This window comes from Anolis carolinensis, unplaced genomic scaffold, assembly GCF_035594765.1.
Source record: "Anolis carolinensis isolate JA03-04 unplaced genomic scaffold, rAnoCar3.1.pri scaffold_13, whole genome shotgun sequence".
In the NCBI taxonomy this organism is placed as follows: Eukaryota; Metazoa; Chordata; class Lepidosauria; order Squamata; family Dactyloidae; genus Anolis; species Anolis carolinensis.
Window position 1 is genome coordinate 5,738,166 of NW_026943824.1, and position 19,779 is coordinate 5,757,944.

A 19,779-nucleotide genomic window follows, 5' to 3' on the forward strand; every position below is an offset into this window, starting at 1 on the left:
TAAAAAGGTGAGCTTTTTCCCGTCATAGCTCTCTGTTTGCAAGGAAAATGCAATGGGTTTTATAAATGACAAACCGGTTGCATTTCTTCTAGCGGTGAGAGTGGCTCTGGGAAAACAGAAGCCACCAAGCTGATCCTTCGCTACCTGGCAGCGATTAACCAGAAACACACAGCAACACAACAGGTACGTTGTTCTCATTTGTCATGACTTGTGTAAACATTGAAATAAAAAATGCCTTCTGAAACCCTAACTTTCACTGTTTGCTGTTTCTCAATCCTGGATGCTTCGGCTTTGGTGTCTCCCCAGATCGAGGTACGGAATGGTAGTTTTGTGGTGTTGGGATTTCTGCATGTCAAGTTGCATGTTTTTCCGTTTCAGGTCATATATGGGAGGCATAGAGAGATATTATCCCTCCAAATAAGAACTCTGCCCTGTAATGATATCTCCCGCCAATCCCCAAGTTTTCATAATGGACCATTTTTGCAAATCACCCCATTTACAACTCTTCTATTTGCTGTGTTTTGGAGCTGTTCAGGAGATGCCATTCAGCACCTTGGAGAGCTCTCCTTCCAACTCAACTTGCGATGTATTGTTGCACTCGAAAACCAGACAAAAGCCAATATAACACACTATATCTTTATTAAAACAATTATAAATCCAAAGGAAATTAGGTATAGAGTCTGAGTAAAGAAGAGTTCTTTTTAGAAAGTCAGTGATGGTTCCAAATAGATAAAGGGAAAGGTCCGATATGATAATCCACAATGAGAGCTTGATAGCTCTCCCAAGAAATCAAAGTCCATGAGTTGAAACAGGAAACAAGGCCGTCAGGAAACAGAGTTCAATCCTCTGGAAATACTTCGTAGCGAACAAGGCAGCAAGGTTGGCGAAGCTGAGGCAAACTTGAAACAGGAACAAGAATAACAACTAAAGTAAAGTCAAGGTCTACTCGAGAGTCGCGGCACGGCACGGCCCGACTGGAACTGGAAACTTGGCTTGGGAACAGGAGCTGGAGACGGAGAAACCTCTCTCCAAGAAATCAACGTTGACACCGCAAGGAAATCTACCGAACAAAACACTTTTAACAGATTCTGGACTGTTCAGAATTTAGGGAGTACAAACTACCAAAATTTTCCCAAGGGAACACTAACCATTATCCCATCTATTTGCCAGTCTTTGGTTCCTTCCCGAAGCTGCGCATGTGCATGCGCTCAACTTTCCCCCACGCTCGTCCTGGATCGCCCTTCTGTTTTGCAAATGCTTGCAAGGAAGGTTATGGCGACCGTTTTTTGGGACAGGAAAGGTGTGCTTCTTGCAAAACCTTAGAAGAGCGATCCAGGACGAGCATGGGGGAAAGTTGAACGCATGCACATGCGCAGCTGCGGGAAGGGACGCCCGCCTGGTTGAGGACGCAAGCCAAGCGGCAAAGTTTAGTGGGGAAGGACTTTCCAAACTCTTATATCGCTATGAGAAGTGCCTAGATTTCAATGGGGACTATGTTGAGAAGTGGTATTTGGATCTCGCTTTCAACTGCATATGGTAAATGTTTTCTCCTATACTTGGTTCATTTTTAATTCCAAAACGTAATCTACTTTCTGGATAGCCCTCGTATATATATACATTTGTAATTTTTCAATTCTGAATCTCTTCCCGTTCGCTCTGAGCCAGATCCTCGAAGCCACTCCTTTGCTGGAATCCTTCGGCAATGCCAAGACGGTGCGCAACGACAACTCCAGCCGGTTTGGGAAATTTGTGGAAATCTTTTTGGAGGAGTAAGTCACACTCACCTGTTCCTTTCTCTTCTGCCTCTCAGCCTGCTTGCTTTGACGTGGAATATATATATATATATATATATATATATATATATAGAGAGAGAGAGAGAGAGAGAGAGAGAGAGAGAGAGAGAGAGAGGAGGAGTCTTCTACAAAAGATGTGTCCAGCAATAAAACCCAACCAGTTTGAATGTTGGAAAGCAATGCAAGGAGAGCCAACGCAAATTCATATGTTTGTTTGTCTCCCCAGCAATGGGTCCATCTGCGGTGCCATCACTTCCCAGTACCTTCTGGAGAAATCGAGGGTCGTCTTTCAGGTGAAGCGGGCGCTTTTCATTCCTGTTATTACAGAGACCCTGTTTTCTTGTTGGGGAGGGTTTTCCTTTGCTTCCCTTGAGGCTGAGAGAGTGTGACCCACCCAAGGTCTCCGTTGGGCTTCCAAGGATCCGAACCCATGCCTCCCGAGTCTCTTTCAGGCAATGAGTCTGATTAAAATAATAGCCGCAGCTATTTCTACTGTCTCAGACTAGGTTTCTCAGAGGCGGAAGACATTTGGAATGAAAGTGCTGCCTTGAAAAGTGATTGTGTGCATAAAATATGGTACATACAAGGGCTATCCAGAAGTTAGATTACGTTTTGGAATTTAAAATGAACAAAGTATAGGAGAAAACATTTACCATATGCAGTTGAAAGTCACACCCAAATACTACAACTCACGTAGTCGCCATTCAAATCTAGACACTTACCATAGTGATGAATGAGCTTGGCAACTCCTTCCCCACAAAACTCTGCCACTTGCGCCCTCAAAAAGTATGAGAAAACATTTACCATATGAGGTGAAAGCCAGGCCCTAATACTACATCTCACGTAGTCGCCATTCAAATCTAGACACTTACCATAGCAATAAATGAGCTTGGCAACTCCTTCCCCACAAAACTCTGCCACTTGCATCCTCAACGCAGCGTTTTGGCGATGCTGCGCATCTGCGGGAAGGGGTGACCGGCTGGTTTAGGACGCAAGCGGCAGAGTTTTGTGGGGAAGGGGTTGCCAAGCTCATTCATCGCTATGGTAAGTGTCTAGATTTGAATGGCGACTATGTGAGATGTGGTATTTGGGTCTGGCTTTCAACTGCATATGGTAAATGTTTTCTCCTATACTTTGTTCATTTTTAATTCCAAAACGAAATTTACTTTCTGGATAACCCTAGTATATATACACACACACATATATAAGGGGAAAATATGTGGGACATGGGACCTCAATTCCCCATCATATTAGATATTAATTTTGCAATGCCTTTCCAACCCCCAATTTGGTGCCGATGATGCTCTCTCTTGTCTCATTTTTTAGGCCAAAAACGAACGCAACTACCATATCTTTTACGAGATGCTGGCTGGACTTCCCGCCCAGCAGAAGCGGAAATTCGGCCTCCAGGAGGCAGAAACCTACTACTATCTCAACCAGGTAGGAAGCAATGGATGAGAAGTCAAGGTGCTGTTGTCCGGGCGGGGCAAATCTCCATTAACATACATCCAGCCCAAAATGGGGCGGATTTAATTACTTTAAGTTGTGTAATGAAGGGGTTGTGTGCCAAGTTTGGTCCAGATCCATCAAGTCCTGCAGGAGTCTTTGTGGTACATACAAGCCAACCACATATATATATAAAAGGGTAATGGAATCACGGCACCGGACAAAACAACTAAACTAAACGCCCCACAACCTTGAAAATTGACAGTACAACCTCTCATCCACGCCTCTACGTTCATATAACAAAAAGAAAAGTAAAATTAAGTCCTAGCCACAGCAACGCGTGGCCGGGCACAGCTAGTGTGTGTGTGTGTGTGTGTGTGTGTGTGTGTGTGTGTGTATATATATATATATATATATATAGTGAATGTTTGTATGTTTGTATGTATGTATGCGAGTATGTGCCAGCTTTCTGATTGGCCGCCACTATCGCAGGCCACTGAGACCACCAGGAATGATGGATCTGGACCAAACTTGGCACACCTAATCCCCATGATGCGCTTTACGCCCTGGTGCCATTTGTGGGACGATGGACCATGGATGATGGGATTTGTAGTACTTTCAATTGCTACGTCTCCCACAGGCCACTGCGATGCCCACCAGTGACGGAACTGGACCTAACTTGGCACACAGAACCCTCATGAACCCCTTTCCATCCTGGGGCAGATTGGGGGAGGATGGGCCAAGTAGCTTCACTCACTTCTTGCTCTGGGAGTTGTAGTTCACCCTTAGACAGACAGCACTGAACCCAGCCAATGTTGGATCTGCCCCAAACTTGGCACACTGCCTCATCATGCCCAACTGTGCATACAGGCAGGGTTTCAGGGTTCTCTTTGATCCCTTTCCTAGGGAGGGAACTGTGAGATTCCTGGCAAAATGGACCTGGAGGACTTCCACCGCCTCCTTGACGCCTTGGAGATCCTGAACTTCACTCCTCAAGACCAGGAGAGCATCTTCCGGATCCTGTCCTCCATCCTCCACCTGGGGAACGTCTACTTTGAAAAATACGAGGTGGGCGCAGACCCTGAGGAAAGTTCCTTTTCTCAGAGTCAACTTGAAGCCTATGCTCCACGGGGATTCTGGGATTTGTAGTCCAAAGGGGGAAATTCATTAATTTCATTCTCTAGAGCAGGGGTCCTCAAACTTTTTAAGCCGAGGGCCGGTCCACGATCCTTCGGACTGTTGAGGGGCAGGATTATCATTTGGAAAAAAATACAAACAAATTCCGATGCACACTGCACATGTCTTATTTGTAGTGCAAAAACAACAACAAGAACAACAACAATGAAAGAACAATACAACATTTAAAAATAAAAACAATTTTAACCAACATACATTTATCAGGATTTCAATGGGAAGTGTGGTCCTGCTTCTGGCCAATGAGATAGTCAAGTTAATTAGGATTGTTGTTGTTGTTGTTGTGTGCCTTCAAGTCATTTCAGACTTTGGGCGAGCCTAAGTCTAAAATTTATTGATTTATTGATTATTTACTGCATTTATTTACTACATTTGTATCACACACTTCTCACCCCAAAGGGGACTCAGAGTGGCTTACAAGTTATATGTACATACAATATATTATATTATTAGCACAGCACAATATTAGCATTATATATTACTATATTGAACTATACCACAATACTATAACATTATTAGTAATATTATATGTAATATAGAATATATAATTAATATTATTATATGGTATTATTATTAGTGTTATATTGTATTACATTATAATATTATCAATATTATATGTATATACAATATATTATATTATAAAACTGAGGGCGGGGGCCAGGTAAATGACCTCGGAGGGCCACATCTGGCCCCCGGGCCTTAGTTTGGGGACCCCTGCTCTAAAGGATGTCTCACAAAGAAAACGTTTTTGCAGTGTCATCAACGTTTTCCATGTTTTTATGATAGACCAGTGGTTTCCAAACTTATTTGGCCTACCTCCCCCTTTCCAGAAAAAAGGGGGTGTGGCTTAAAGGGGTGGGCGTGGCTCCTGCTCAAGAGGGCGGGGCTGAGCCTCTCCCCTAGTCCAAGATGCAGGGCTGGGAGGGGGAGGTGGGCGGGTTATGAGCTCTGAGGCAGGGCTGAGCTTCTACCCCTGTCCTGCGGCGCCTGCCAGGACACAGGGGGCGGGGCTAGAGGAGGGGGCGTGGCCTCTATACCCCACCACCGTTTTCTAACAAGTGCCTCAGGGGTGGTATACAGAGGCTCTTGGGAAGAGGCTCCGCCCCCACCCCTAGCCCCGCCCTTTAGTCCTAAAAGGCCTCTCAGGAGAGGTATAGAGCAGGGGTCCCCAAACTAAGGCCCGTGGGCCGGATGCGGCCCTTCAAGGTCATTTACCCGGCCCCTGCCCTAAACTTTAGACTTAGGGTTGACCTAAGTCTGCCTGGTCTTTGGAGGTCTCTTTGCTTACCTGTGGTCTTATGAGATCATCTAGATGGTCTTTGAAGGTCTCTTTGCTTAGCTATGGCCTAACTTTCCTTTCCTATGGTCCTATGAGACCGTCTAGATGGCCTTTGAGGGTCCCTTTCCTTGCCTATGGTTTTATGAGATTATCTAGATGGCCTTTGGGGGCCCCTTTCTTTATGGTCTTTTAAAACCACCTAGATGGTCTTTGAGGGTCCCTTTCCTTATCTATGGTCTTCTGATGGCCTGATGAGATCATCTAGATGGCCTTTGAGGGTCCCTTTCCTTATCTATGGTCTTCTGATGGCCTGATGAGATCATCTAGATGGCCTTTGAGGGTCCCTTTCCTTACCTATGGTCTTATGAGATCATCTAGATGGTCTTTGGAGGTCTCTTTGCTTACCTATGGTCTTATGAGATCGTATAGATCAGGGGTCCCAAAACTAAGGTCCTCCAGGGTCATTTACTTGGCCTTTGTCCTAAACTTTAGACTTCGGGTTGACCTAAGTCTGAAATGACTTGAAGACACACAACAACAACAATCCTAATTTTGGGCTATTTCATCCTAGTCCGGCCCCCCAACAGTCTGAGGGACTGTGAATCGGCCCTCTACTTTAAAAGTTTGAGGACCCCTGGTATAGAGGCTCAGCCCTGTCTTGGGCTTTTGGAAGGAGGCCCCGCCCCCTTCCCTAGCTCCGCCCTCTGTCTCCCAACAAACGCCTCAGGAGAGGTATTGTTGCACCCCAAGGCAGCTTGAACACTGTAAACCAAACAGAGACCAATAATCATATAATATCTTTATTAAAACAATAATAAATTCAGGAAAGAATAAGTGGAAAGGATGAGTGAGCAATAGTCCTTTAAGGAATGGTATGAATTAGTCCAAAGCGTTGAAGTGATTTGTCCAATATTATTGTCCAAAGTCCAGAAACCGAAACACGCTCAAAACTGTTGAAAAGTTCTTGAGCGGGGAAACAACAAGAAAGCAGGAGTAAATAACAAAGTCCAAAATCACTAGAAAGGCTTGGATTTCAAGGCAGGCAAAAGACGAAGCTAAAAGCAATCTGGATTCAGGAACAAGGCAAGGACGTGAATTCACTCCGGATTAAAACGGGAGTTGTGGCTCGGCTTGTCCACAGGAGACTTGGCTTGGTGAAATCAGGGAACTGGAAACGGTGAAGTTGCTACGTTGACACCACAACTTGTTCACAGTGCAAGATACTTTTATAGAACTTAGATCTAATAACAGCGAAGGGAAACCAACTCCCCAAAGGTTCCCAAGGCATTCTGCTATCCAGTATCCCCTCTAGATGCCAATTGTTGACTCCTTCGAAACTGCTGTGTCTGAGATCTCTGTTGCTGCAAAAACCGTCTTTTGTTAAAGGATACATTCCCTGGGGAGCTTGGAACATCTGGTTCTTCCACGGGAGTCATGTTTTCAGTATCTCTCTCAATTAAGGAAGCCTCGAAGCTATCCACAGCTGGGGCCTGTAATTGGAAGGAACTCGGAGGAGAACTGGGTGAAAAGTCAGAGTAAGCTTCATCCTGGTCAAAGTTCATTTCTGAACCAGGTTCAGAACCCCAAGGCGGCTGGGATATAACAGGTATAGATTCTCAGCCCTGTCTCGGGCTCTTGGGAAGAAGCCACGCCCACTCCTCTAGCTCTACCCCCTGTGTCCTAAGAGGCGCCTCAGGTGCTCAGCCCTGTCTCCGGCACATGGGAAAAGGCCCTGGCCCCGCCCCGTGTCCTAATAGGTGCCATCACCGCCCCCCTGGATCACTCCAGCGCCCACCAGGGGGCGGTAGCGCCCACTTTGGGAATCACTGTGATAGACCCTCTTAAGAAATGACATTTATAACCCAGGAACAAAAATTGTGTTACATAATGTCATGCCACTCTTGATGCTGAACGTAACTTGAACTTGTTGCTTTGCAGACGGACTTCCAGGAAGTGGCCTCGGTTGTGAGCGCGAGGGAGATCCGTGTTGTGGCCGAACTCTTGCAAATCTCTCCCGAGGGATTGCAACGGTCCATCACCTACAAAGTGACGGTAAGAGCAGGAGAAGATCTTGTGATCCAACCAATGGGATGCTTAGATCCCTGAATATTAAAGGATAGGAGATTCAGAGAGGCAAGAACTGTTTCTTGGTGGCTGACCTGTGGGACTCTCCGCCACAAGATGACACATTTCTTGGTTCCTTCCCTTCTCTTTCTCCATAGGAAACCATGAGGGAGAAGATTTTCACCCCACTCACTGTCGAGAGTGCGGTCGACGCCAGGTAAAAAAGAGGACGGTGGGAGTTGGAGTCCTTGGGCAACTTAGAGAGCATAGGTTTCTCACACATCTCACACATCGTGCCTTGATACAAATGACATCAACCTGTTGTGGATTATTATGATTATTTTCCGCATTTCGGGACATTTTGCACAGAAAATTCACTTGCACCCAAAACAATTGGTTCCCGGCACAAAGTGCTACATTTTCTATGCGAAACAGAGAATATTCTTCAATGCCAAGAGTGTGCTTTGTGCATCATGTTTAACCTATTACACAATGAGAGTTTCTGTGCAGAATCACCCAACATGCCAAAAATTGATACAAATTGCATGAACTTGTTGAGGATTTTCATAATTTTTCCCCTGCATTTCGGGACATTTTGCGCAGAAGAATTCACTTGCACCCCCCAATTGGTGCCCAGAATAAAACTCTATATTTTCTTGAAATATGTTTTATTGATATACTGTATATACTCGAGTATAAGCCTAGTTTTTCAGCCCTTTTTTTAAGACTGAAAAAGCCCCCCTCGGCTTATACTCGGGTGAGGGTCCTGGTTGGCTTATATTTGGGTCAGCTTATCCTCGAGAATATATGGTACATTTATTATTTTTCTCTATTATTATTGGTATTATTACATTTATTATTTTTCTCTATTATTATTGCTACTATTACATTTATTTTACTCTATTTTTATTATTATTATTAATACATTTATTATTTCACTCTGATCTTATTATTATTATTATTATTATTATTATTAATACATTTATTAGTTCACTCTGATCTTATTATTATTATTATTAATACATTTATTAGTTCACTCTGATCTTATTATTATTATTATTATTATTGCATTTATTATTTTACACTACTATTATTATTGGTATTATTACATTTATTATTTTTCTCTATTATTGGTGCTACTATTACATTTATTTTACTCTATTTTTATTATTAATAATAATACATTTATTATTTCACTCTGATCTTATTATTATTATTATTGCATTTATTATTTTACTGTATTTATTATTACATGTATTATTTTCCTGTATTATTATTATTATTATTATTACATGTATTATTTTACTCTATTATTATTAAAAGGATACATAAGCACATTTACATTGAAGAAGATGAGAATAACGATTTAATCAGAGTTGGACAATCTTATCTTAAATTTGAGCTTGATGTAAATATTCAAAAACATTTAACCTACTGATGTCTCAATTAAAGTAATTTTATTGGTATCTATTTTTATTTCTGAAATGTACCACCCTCGGCTTTTACTGGAGTCAATGTTTTCCCATTTTTTGGTGGTAAAATGAGGTGTCTCGGCTTATATTCGGGCCGGCTTATACTCGAGTATATACGGTGGTGTTTTAATCTATGTTTGGTTTTAATCTTTGTTGGATCGGGCTTGTCCCTATGTAAGCCGCCACAAGTCCCTTCGGGGAGATAGAGGAGGGATATAATAATAATAATAATAATAATAATAATAATAATAATAATAATAATAATAATATAATGCTACATCGGGTATTGCTATGACATTGGTGGGGATGATGGGGTGGGAATAATAATAATAATAATAATAATAATAATAATAATAATAATAATGATAATAATAATTTCTATGCAAAATGTACAGTGCTCTTCAACGCCGACACCGTTTTGTGCACCAAGTTCAACATTTTTGTGCAGAATTGACTGAAATGCGAAAAATTGTGCAATAATGTAATATGATCCCTACTGGTTTGGGGACAAAACGTTGGGAACAGATTCCTTCTTGCTGTTTGGAATGTGGTGTTTCTAATGGTTTTTCTCCCTTCCCAGAGATGCCATTGCGAAGATTTTGTATTCGCTCCTCTTCAACTGGCTGACGGACCGCATCAACAAGCTCATCTTCCCTCGGCAGGAAACCCTCTCCATCTCGGTCTTGGATATCTATGGATTTGAGGTGCGATCTTGATCCAGCGGGCATCTACACTGGAGCATGAATGCAGTTTGATACCACTTCAACTGCCATGGCTCAGTGCTCTGGGATCCTGGGAGATGGAGCTTGGGAAGCTCTTGAGGCTTCTAAGCCCAAGACGGTGGAGACCTTGCAAAACTACAATTCCCATTGAATTGAGATCCCCATTTGCTACTTCTTGTTTTCCTTCGTATTTTGAACAGGATCTTGGTTTCAACAGCTTTGAGCAGCTCTGCATCAACTACGCCAACGAGTACCTCCAGTCCTTCTTTAACAGGATTGTCTTCAAGGAGGAGCAGGTAAGAACCAGATCCGTCCTGATCCTGACCCATCCAAAATTGGAGAGACTTGGATTTATAATAATAATAATATAATAATAATTTTATTTTTATACCCCGCCCCATCTCCCCGAGGGGACTTGGGGCGGCTTACATGGGGCCAAGCCCAGGCAACAAGCAATAGAAAACTCAACAATAAAAACAAATCGTAAGCAAATAAAATCACATATACCAATAAACAATAAGCACACTTTGGTAAAATCCTGGGTTGGCTCCTAAAAGAGGTAGTGGGCCAGAAAAGTGCAAATAGTTTTGTACGGTACAAATTAAGAAAGAGGTAGTGTAATGAAGTACAAATTTTTGGTTTACAGATGTTATGTTTAATTGTGTGTTTGTGTTTTAAAAGGGTAAGTATTACAGTTACTGCATCTCAGCACTCAGAGGCTGGTTGCCATGGAGAAGTAGGTGGAGCCAACTGCCGTTTAGTTGAAGAAGTGCAGAGTTTAAAAAAGAGAAGCAGTCTGTGCTCTGATGAGGCACAGGGAAGATTGATCCTGGTTGAGGGGATCAGGGAGACTCAATTGTTCTTTTGAGTCGGTTTAAAATAAGTTTGGTGACTTATTTAATGTAGTCTGTGTCCTAGTAAGAAACAGAGAAGCTGTGATTGTATATCATAGGGTGACTGCGGTTTAAAAGTAACAAAGAAAGAAGTGACAGAGAAAGAAGAGAGTTTGACTCATCTCATTCTAGTATTGTAACTGTTAATAAAAATACCTCTAAGTGAGAAACATCATTGTAACCACTAAGCTCTGTGCTGAACGTGAGCCAAAAGTGTGACGCTGCAGCTCAAAAAGCCAATGCGACTCTAGGCTGAGTCCCATAGGACTCTAGTGTCCGATTTTGGGTAAAGCAATTCAAGAAGGAGCTGGACAACATGGAAGGGGTCCAGAGAAGGTCCACCGAAATGGTCCAAGGTCTGGAAACTATGAATCTCCATAAGGAGCAGCCTGGCAGAAACGGGTTGGACTGGATAGTCTTAGGGGATCTGTTTCAATGCTAGGATTCCGTGATCCAATCCTCTTGTGTGTTGCTTGCAGGAGGAATATATCCGCGAGCATCTGGACTGGAGAGAGATCCTCTTCAACGACAACCAGCCCTGCATTGATCTCATCGCTCAGAAGCCGCACGGGATTTTGAAGATCTTGGATGACCAAAGCAGTTTCCCTCAGGTGGCTCTTCTGGGGTGGGCGAATTGTGCTTTTCCGAATGGCAGGGGGTTGGACTAGATGGCCCATGTGGTCTCTTCCAACTCCATTATTCTCTGCTTCCGTGACCCGTGTCTTCCGTCCTCCATCCTTCCAGGCGACGGACCACACTTTTCTCCAGAAGTGTCACTACCACCACGGCTCCAACATGCTCTACTCCAAGCCAAAGATGCCCCTCCCGGAGTTCTCCATCCGGCACTACGCAGGAAAGGTCACCTACCAGGTGAGGACTTGGGTATTTGGGGAGGAAGAGACCCCATCCTGAAAATGCAAATCGAAATTGTCGGATTGAGAAGCTGCAATTCCCCATCCGACCTGTAACGGGATGGCGCTAGAGAGCAACCTTGGTTACGTGGCGTTAATACCCTTCATATTGAGTCTGGATTTTTCTTTTTGTCTGGTCTTTCTCACTCCTTCCTTCTCAACAGGTCCATAAATTCCTGGACAAAAACTATGACCAGGTTCGCCAAGACGTCCTGGACCTTTTCGTCAACAGCAAAACCAAAGTAGGTCCACGCTTTGTTGGATTCTCAAACTACTCTTTCCCAGGATACCCATGGGGGTCACCAAATTGAATATCTGGGAGGGTATGGTCTAAACAAGCTTCTCATTCGGCTGGATCTTAAGGACGCTTTCTCGCCTTCCTCCTTGGTCAGCATCTCTTAATCTAGTTCCTACAAAGGAATCGTTGGTAGTGACACTACCTAGTTCCTACCTTGCGGGATTGTTTTGAGTGAGGACAGGGATGTGGACATCCGGGCTTCATGGGGGGAGTCTGGGTTTCCTTTAACCCAGTGATTCCCAAAGTGGGTGCTGGAGCGATCCGGGGGGCGGTGATGGCACCTATTAGGACATGGGGGCGGGGCCAGAGGAGGGGTGGGGCCTCTTCCCAAGAGCCCAAGACAGGGCTGAGCATCTATACCAGGGGTCCCCAAACTAAGGCCCGTGGGCCGGATGCGGCCCTTCAAGGTCATTTACCCGGCCCCTGCCCTAAACTTTAGACTTAGGGTTGACCTAAGTCTGCCTGGTCTTTGGAGGTCTCTTTGCTTACCTGTGGTCTTATGAGATCATCTAGATGGTCTTTGAAGGTCTCTTTGCTTAGCTATGGCCTAACTTTCCTTTCCTATGGTCCTATGAGACCGTCTAGATGGCCTTTGAGGGTCCCTTTCCTTGCCTATGGTTTTATGAGATTATCTAGATGGCCTTTGGGGGCCCCTTTCTTTATGGTCTTTTAAAACCACCTAGATGGTCTTTGAGGGTCCCTTTCCTTATCTATGGTCTTCTGATGGCCTGATGAGATCATCTAGATGGCCTTTGAGGGTCCCTTTCCTTACCTATGGTCTTATGAGATCATCTAGATGGTCTTTGGAGGTCTCTTTGCTTACCTATGGTCTTATGAGATCGTATAGATCAGGGGTCCCAAAACTAAGGTCCTCCAGGGTCATTTACTTGGCCTTTGTCCTAAACTTTAGACTTCGGGTTGACCTAAGTCTGAAATGACTTGAAGGCACACAACAACAACAATCCTAATTTTGGACTATTTCATCCTAGTCCGGCCCCCCAACAGTCTGAGGGACTGTGAATCGGCCCTCCACTTTAAAAGTTTGAGGACCCCTGCTCTATACCTCTCCTGAGGCGCTTGTTGGGACACAAATGGGCGGAGCTAGGGAAGGAGGCGGGGCCTCCTCCCAAGAGCCCGAGACAGGGCTGAGCCTCTATACCTCTCCTGAGAGGCCTTTTAGGACTAAAGGGCAGGGCTAGGGGTGGGGGCGGGGCCTCTTCCCAAGAGCGTGAGACAGGGCTGAGCCTCTATCCCTCTCCTGAGAGGCCTTTTAGGACCAAAGGGCGGGGCTAGGGGTGGGGGCGGGGCCTCTTCCCAAGAGCGTGAGACAGGGCTGAGCCTCTATCCCTCTCCTGAGAGGCCTTTTAGGACCAAAGGGCGGGGCTAGGGGTGGGGGCGGGGCCTCTTCCCAAGAGCATGAGACAGGGCTGAGCCTCTATACCTCTCCTGAGAGGCCTTTTAGGACTAAAGGGCAGGGCTAGGGGTGGGGGCGGGGCCTCTTCCCAAGAGCGTGAGACAGGGCTGAGCCTCTATCCCTCTCCTGAGAGGCCTTTTAGGACCAAAGGGCGGGGCTAGGGGTGGGGGCGGGGCCTCTTCCCAAGAGCGTGAGACAGGGCTGAGCCTCTATCCCTCTCCTGAGAGGGCTTTTAGGACCAAAGGGCGGGGCTAGGGGTGGGGGCGGGGCCTCTTCCCAAGAGCATGAGACAGGGCTGAGCCTCTATACCTCTCCTGAGAGGCCTTTTAGGACCAAAGGGCGGGGCTAGGGGTGGGGGCGGGGCCTCTTCCCAAGAGCATGAGACAGGGCTGAGCCTCTATCCCTCTCCTGAGAGGCCTTTTAGGACTAAAGGGCAGGGCTAGGGGTGGGGGCGGGGCCTCTTCCCAAGAGCGTGAGACAGGGCTGAGCCTCTATCCCTCTCCTGAGAGGCCTTTTAGGACCAAAGGGCGGGGCTAGGGGTGGGGGCGGGGCCTCTTCCCAAGAGCGTGAGACAGGGCTGAGCCTCTATCCCTCTCCTGAGAGGGCTTTTAGGACCAAAGGGCGGGGCTAGGGGTGGGGGCGGGGCCTCTTCCCAAGAGCATGAGACAGGGCTGAGCCTCTATACCTCTCCTGAGAGGCCTTTTAGGACTAAAGGGCAGGGCTAGGGGTGGGGGCGGGGCCTCTTCCCAAGAGCGTGAGACAGGGCTGAGCCTCTATCCCTCTCCTGAGAGGCCTTTTAGGACCAAAGGGCGGGGCTAGGGGTGGGGGCGGGGCCTCTTCCCAAGAGCGTGAGACAGGGCTGAGCCTCTATCCCTCTCCTGAGAGGCCTTTTAGGACCAAAGGGCGGGGCTAGGGGTGGGGGCGGGGCCTCTTCCCAAGAGCATGAGACAGGGCTGAGCCTCTATACCTCTCCTGAGAGGCCTTTTAGGACTAAAGGGCAGGGCTAGGGGTGGGGGCGGGGCCTCTTCCCAAGAGCGTGAGACAGGGCTGAGCCTCTATCCCTCTCCTGAGAGGCCTTTTAGGACCAAAGGGCGGGGCTAGGGGTGGGGGCGGGGCCTCTTCCCAAGAGCGTGAGACAGGGCTGAGCCTCTATCCCTCTCCTGAGAGGCCTTTTAGGACCAAAGGGCGGGGCTAGGGGTGGGGGCGGGGCCTCTTCCCAAGAGCATGAGACAGGGCTGAGCCTCTATACCTCTCCTGAGAGGCCTTTTAGGACTAAAGGGCAGGGCTAGGGGTGGGGGCGGGGCCTCTTCCCAAGAGCGTGAGACAGGGCTGAGCCTCTATCCCTCTCCTGAGAGGCCTTTTAGGACCAAAGGGCGGGGCTAGGGGTGGGGGCGGGGCCTCTTCCCAAGAGCGTGAGACAGGGCTGAGCCTCTATCCCTCTCCTGAGAGGCCTTTTAGGACCAAAGGGCGGGGCTAGGGGTGGGGGCGGGGCCTCTTCCCAAGAGCATGAGACAGGGCTGAGCCTCTATACCTCTCCTGAGAGGCCTTTTAGGACTAAAGGGCAGGGCTAGGGGTGGGGGCGGGGCCTCTTCCCAAGAGCGTGAGACAGGGCTGAGCCTCTATCCCTCTCCTGAGAGGCCTTTTAGGACCAAAGGGCGGGGCTAGGGGTGGGGGCGGGGCCTCTTCCCAAGAGCGTGAGACAGGGCTGAGCCTCTATCCCTCTCCTGAGAGGCCTTTTAGGACCAAAGGGCGGGGCTAGGGGTGGGGGCGGGGCCTCTTCCCAAGAGCATGAGACAGGGCTGAGCCTCTATACCTCTCCTGAGAGGCCTTTTAGGACTAAAGGGCGGGGCTAGGGAAGTGGGCGGGGCCTCTTCTCAAGTGTGCGAGATAGGGCTGAGCCTCTATATATCTCCCCTGAGGCGCTTGTTAGAACACGGGGGCGGAGTATAGAGGTTCAGCCCCATCAGGCACTTGGGAAGAGGCCCCGCCCCCTCCTCTAGCCCCGCCCCCTGTGTCCTGGCAGGCACCTCAGGACAGGGATAGAAGCTCAGCCCTGCCTCAGAGCTCGTAACTCCGCCCATTTGTGGCCCCTCCCACCTCCCCTCCCAGCCCTGCATCTTGGACTAGGGGAGAGGCTGAGCCCCGCCCTCTTGAGCAGGAGCCACGCCCACCCCTCTAAGCCACGCCCCCCTTTCCAGGGGGCGCTGAGTCATATTTTTTCTGGAAAGGGGGTGGAAGGCCAAATAAGTTTGGGAACCAGTGCTTTAACCCGTGCCTTGACCCTCCTTGGCTCAGATGGTGGCCAACCTGTTCTTCAGCCACGCTCAAGTGGTGGCCCAGCAGAAGACCATGATGGGAAGGAACAGCACCGGAAGGAGGAAGTACAAGCCCCAGACGGTGGCGGCCAAGTTCCAGCAATCGCTTCTGGACCTGGTTGATAAAATGGAGAGGTGGGTGTCCGTAAATTAAATTTACATACAATATTATATTACAGTAAAGTCTCACTTATCCAACGTAAACGGGCCGGCAGAACGTTGGATAAGCAAATATGTTGGATAATAAGGAGGGATTAAGGAAAAGCCTATGAAACATCAGATTAAATTATGATTTTACAAATTAAGCACCAAAACATCATGTTAGACAACAAATTTGACAGAAAAAGTAGTTCAAGACGCAGTAATGCTATGCAGTCATTACTGTATTTACGAATTTAGCACCAAAATATCACAATATATTGAAAACATTGACTACAAAAACGTGTTTGGTAATCCAGAACGTTGGATAAGCGAGTGTTGGATAAGTGAGACTCTACTGTATCTATCTACCGTATATACTCGAGTATAAGCCTACTCGGATATAAGCCGAGGCACCTAATTTTACCACAAAAAAAACTGGGAAAACATTGACTCCAGTATAAGCCGAGATACCAATAAAATTACATTGCTGTATATACTCGAGTATAAGCCGACCCAAATATAAGCCGAGGCACCTAATTTTATCACAAAAAAACTGGGAAAACATTGACTCCAGTATAAGCCAAGAGTGGTAAATTTCGGCAATAAAAATAGATACCAATAAAATTACATTAATTGAGGCATCAAGTAGGTTAAATGTTTTTGTATATTTACATCAAGCTCAAATTTAAGAGAAGACTGTCCAACTCTGATCGAATCATGATTTCCATCTTCTTCAATGTAAATGTGCTTATGTATCCTTTAATAATAATACAGTAAAATAATACATGTAACAATAATAATAATAAATACAGGAAAATTATGCATGTAATAATAAATAGAGTAAAATAATAAATGCAATAATAATAATAATAAGATCAGAGTGAAATAATAAATGTATTATTAATAATAATAAAAATAGAGCAAAATAAATGTAATAGTAGCAACAATAATAGAGAAAAATAATAAATGTAATAATACCAATAATAATAGAGAAAAATAATACATGTAATAATAATAATAATAATAATAATAATAATAATAATAATAATAATAGATGCAGGAAAATAATACAAGTAATAATACATAGGGAAAAATAATAAATGTAATAATAATAAGATCAGAGTGAAATAATAAATGTATTATTAATAATAATAAAAATAGAGCAAAATAAATGTAATAGTCGCAACAATAATAGAGAAAAATAATAAATGTAATAATACCAATAATAATAGAGGAAAATAATAAATGTAATAATACCAATAATAATAGAGAAAAATAATAAATGTAATAGTAGCAACAATAATAGAGAAAAATAATAAATGTAATAATACCAATTATAATAGAGAAAAATAATACATGTAATAATAATAATAATAATAATAATAATAATAATAATAATAATAATAGATGCAGGAAAATAATACAAGTAATAATAAATAGGGAAAAATAATAAATGTAATAATAATAAGATCAGAGTGAAATAATAAATGTATTATTAATAATAATAAAAATAGAGCAAAATAAATGTAATAGTCGCAACAATAATAGAGAAAAATAATAAATGTAATAATACCAATAATAATAGAGGAAAATAATAAATGTAATAATACCAATAATAATAGAGAAAAATAATAAATTTAATAGTAGCAACAATAATAGAGAAAAATAATAAATGTAACAATACCGATAATAATAGGGGAAAATAATAAATGTACCATATATTCTCGAGTATAAGCTGACCCAAATATAAGCCAACCAGGACCCTCACCCGAGTATAAGCCGAGGGGGGCTTTTTCAGTCTTTAAAAAAGGGCTGAAAAACTAGGCTTATACTCGAGTATATACAGTAATTCCAATTCTCTCAAGTCCCAGTTTGGAGAGGAAGGTGGGGATTCTTTAATCCCAGGAAATAAACTATTTTTCTCCTTTCTCCGCAGGTGTAACCCTTTCTTTGTCCGCTGCCTGAAGCCCAACAATAAAAAGGTACTGCTTTTTCACACCATTCTCTTGGCCATAACAAGTCTGGTTGGGGTTTGCAGCAATTGAAGTAAACTGAGGACGAAGGAAGGCGAGGGAAGAGACTCTGGGGCATTTTTAAAGCAGATGGGGAAAGTGGGAAGGCAGAGGACTAATAGGTTTCCGTCCCTGAAATAGTGGCAGGGCTACCAAATGGCCACTCAGTGGGGTTTTGGTTTTTTTTTTTTCCTTATCCAGGAGCCAGAGCTTTTTGAGTCCGACGTTGTCAGCAGCCAATTGAGGCACTCGGGCATCCTAGAGACCATCCGGATCCGGAAAATGGGATTTCCAGTGCGCATCCCTTTCCAGACCTTCATTGAGAGGTACAAAAAAGGATTCCGGAGCAGAAAGAGAAGGAAGTTGGAAGGGTTTGCATTTAAATGACAATGTGTGTCCTATCCAGACTAAGTCCATCGTTAAGCCCAGCTTTGTTCAAACTAAATCCAATGTTAGGACCAACTTCGTTTGTGTTAAGTCCAATATTAAGCTCATCCTTCTTTGAGCTAAATCTAATGTTAAGACCCACTTTAAACTAAATCTATGTGACTGAGCTAAATCTAATGCTATCCAACATGGTCTGAATTAAGTCCAATATAAAGCTCATCTTTTCCTGAACTAAATCCAATGTTAAGCCCAACTTTGAGCCAAACTTAATATTAAATATCAACTTCGAGCTAAATATTATGTTAAGACCATTTAGTTGTCTGAACTAAATGTAACTTTGAGTGAAAGCTAATGTTAAGACCAACTTTGTCTGAACTAAATCTAACTTTGAGGTAAATCTAACACTATCAAACTTTGTCTGAGTTAAGTCCAATATTAAACTCATCTTTTCCTGAACTAAATCCAATGTTAAGCCCAACTTTGAGCTGAATCCAATACTGAGTATCAACTTTGAGCTAAACTTAATGTTAAGACCAACTTTGTCTGAACTAAATCTAACTTCGAGCTAAATCTAATGCTATCCAACTTTGTCTGAATTAAGTCCAATATTAAGCTCATCTTTTCCTGAACTAAATCCCATGTTAAGCCCAACGTTGAGCTAAATCTAATATTAAATATCAACTTTGAGCTAAATCTTATGTTAAGACCAACTTTGTCTGAACTAAATCTAACTTTGAGCTAAATCTAACGCTATCCAACTTTGTCTGAGTTAAGTCCAATACTAAGCTGATCTTTTCCTGAATTGAATCCAATATTAAGCCCAAGTTTGAGCTAAATCCAGTATTAAGACCAACTTCGAGCTAAATCTAATGCTATCCAACTTTGTCTGAATTAAGTCCAATATTAAGCTCGTCTTTTCCTGAACTAAATCCAATGTTAAACCCAACTTGGAGCTAAATCCAATATTAAGACCAACTTTGATCTAAATCTAATGCTATCCAGCTTTGTCTGAGTTAAGTCCAATATTAAGATCATCTTTTCCTGAATCAAATCCAATGTTAAACCCAACTTGGAGCTAAATCCAATATTAAGACCAACTTCGAGCTAAATCTAATGCTATCCAACTTTGTCTGAGTTAAGTCCAATATTAAGCTAATCTTTTCCTGAACTAAATCCAATGTTAAGCCCAACTTTGAGCTAAATCCAGTATTAAGTATCAACTTTGAACTAAATCTAATGTTAAAACTTTGTTTGAGCTAAGTCCAATATTAAGACCAACTTTGTCTAAGCTAACTTCCATATTATGTTCAGCTTTGCCAAAGCTAAGTCCAATATTAAGCTCAGCTTTTCCCAAGCTGAGTCCAAGGTTAAGCCCAGCTTTGCCCGAGATAAGGATTCTAGCATTTCTAGGCCCTTCTGCACAAATCTATGGCCAACG

The 19,779-nt window shown here is 44.1% G+C and overlaps 2 protein-coding genes across 2 annotated transcripts in view; both read left to right on the forward strand.

The window, feature by feature from the left end:
* LOC134294220 (unconventional myosin-XV-like) overlaps positions 1-1,773 on the forward strand; it is a 14,247-nt gene extending 12,474 nt beyond the window's left edge. Inside the window, exons 6-7 of the mRNA XM_062964568.1 lie at positions 93-183; positions 1,666-1,773. Coding sequence (XP_062820638.1) covers positions 93-183; positions 1,666-1,773 — 199 coding nt within the window. The remainder of the gene's footprint in view (positions 1-92; positions 184-1,665) is intronic.
* A 132-nt stretch (positions 1,774-1,905) lies between these two features.
* LOC103281095 (unconventional myosin-XV) overlaps positions 1,906-19,779 on the forward strand; it is a 78,304-nt gene continuing 60,430 nt past the window's right edge. Inside the window, exons 1-13 of the mRNA XM_062964243.1 lie at positions 1,906-2,086; positions 3,120-3,233; positions 4,146-4,307; positions 7,651-7,764; positions 7,935-7,993; positions 9,829-9,952; positions 10,171-10,266; positions 11,343-11,474; positions 11,608-11,733; positions 11,939-12,016; positions 15,782-15,936; positions 17,879-17,924; positions 18,156-18,280. Coding sequence (XP_062820313.1) covers positions 1,928-2,086; positions 3,120-3,233; positions 4,146-4,307; positions 7,651-7,764; positions 7,935-7,993; positions 9,829-9,952; positions 10,171-10,266; positions 11,343-11,474; positions 11,608-11,733; positions 11,939-12,016; positions 15,782-15,936; positions 17,879-17,924; positions 18,156-18,280 — 1,490 coding nt within the window. The 5' untranslated portion in view covers positions 1,906-1,927. The remainder of the gene's footprint in view (positions 2,087-3,119; positions 3,234-4,145; positions 4,308-7,650; positions 7,765-7,934; positions 7,994-9,828; positions 9,953-10,170; positions 10,267-11,342; positions 11,475-11,607; positions 11,734-11,938; positions 12,017-15,781; positions 15,937-17,878; positions 17,925-18,155; positions 18,281-19,779) is intronic.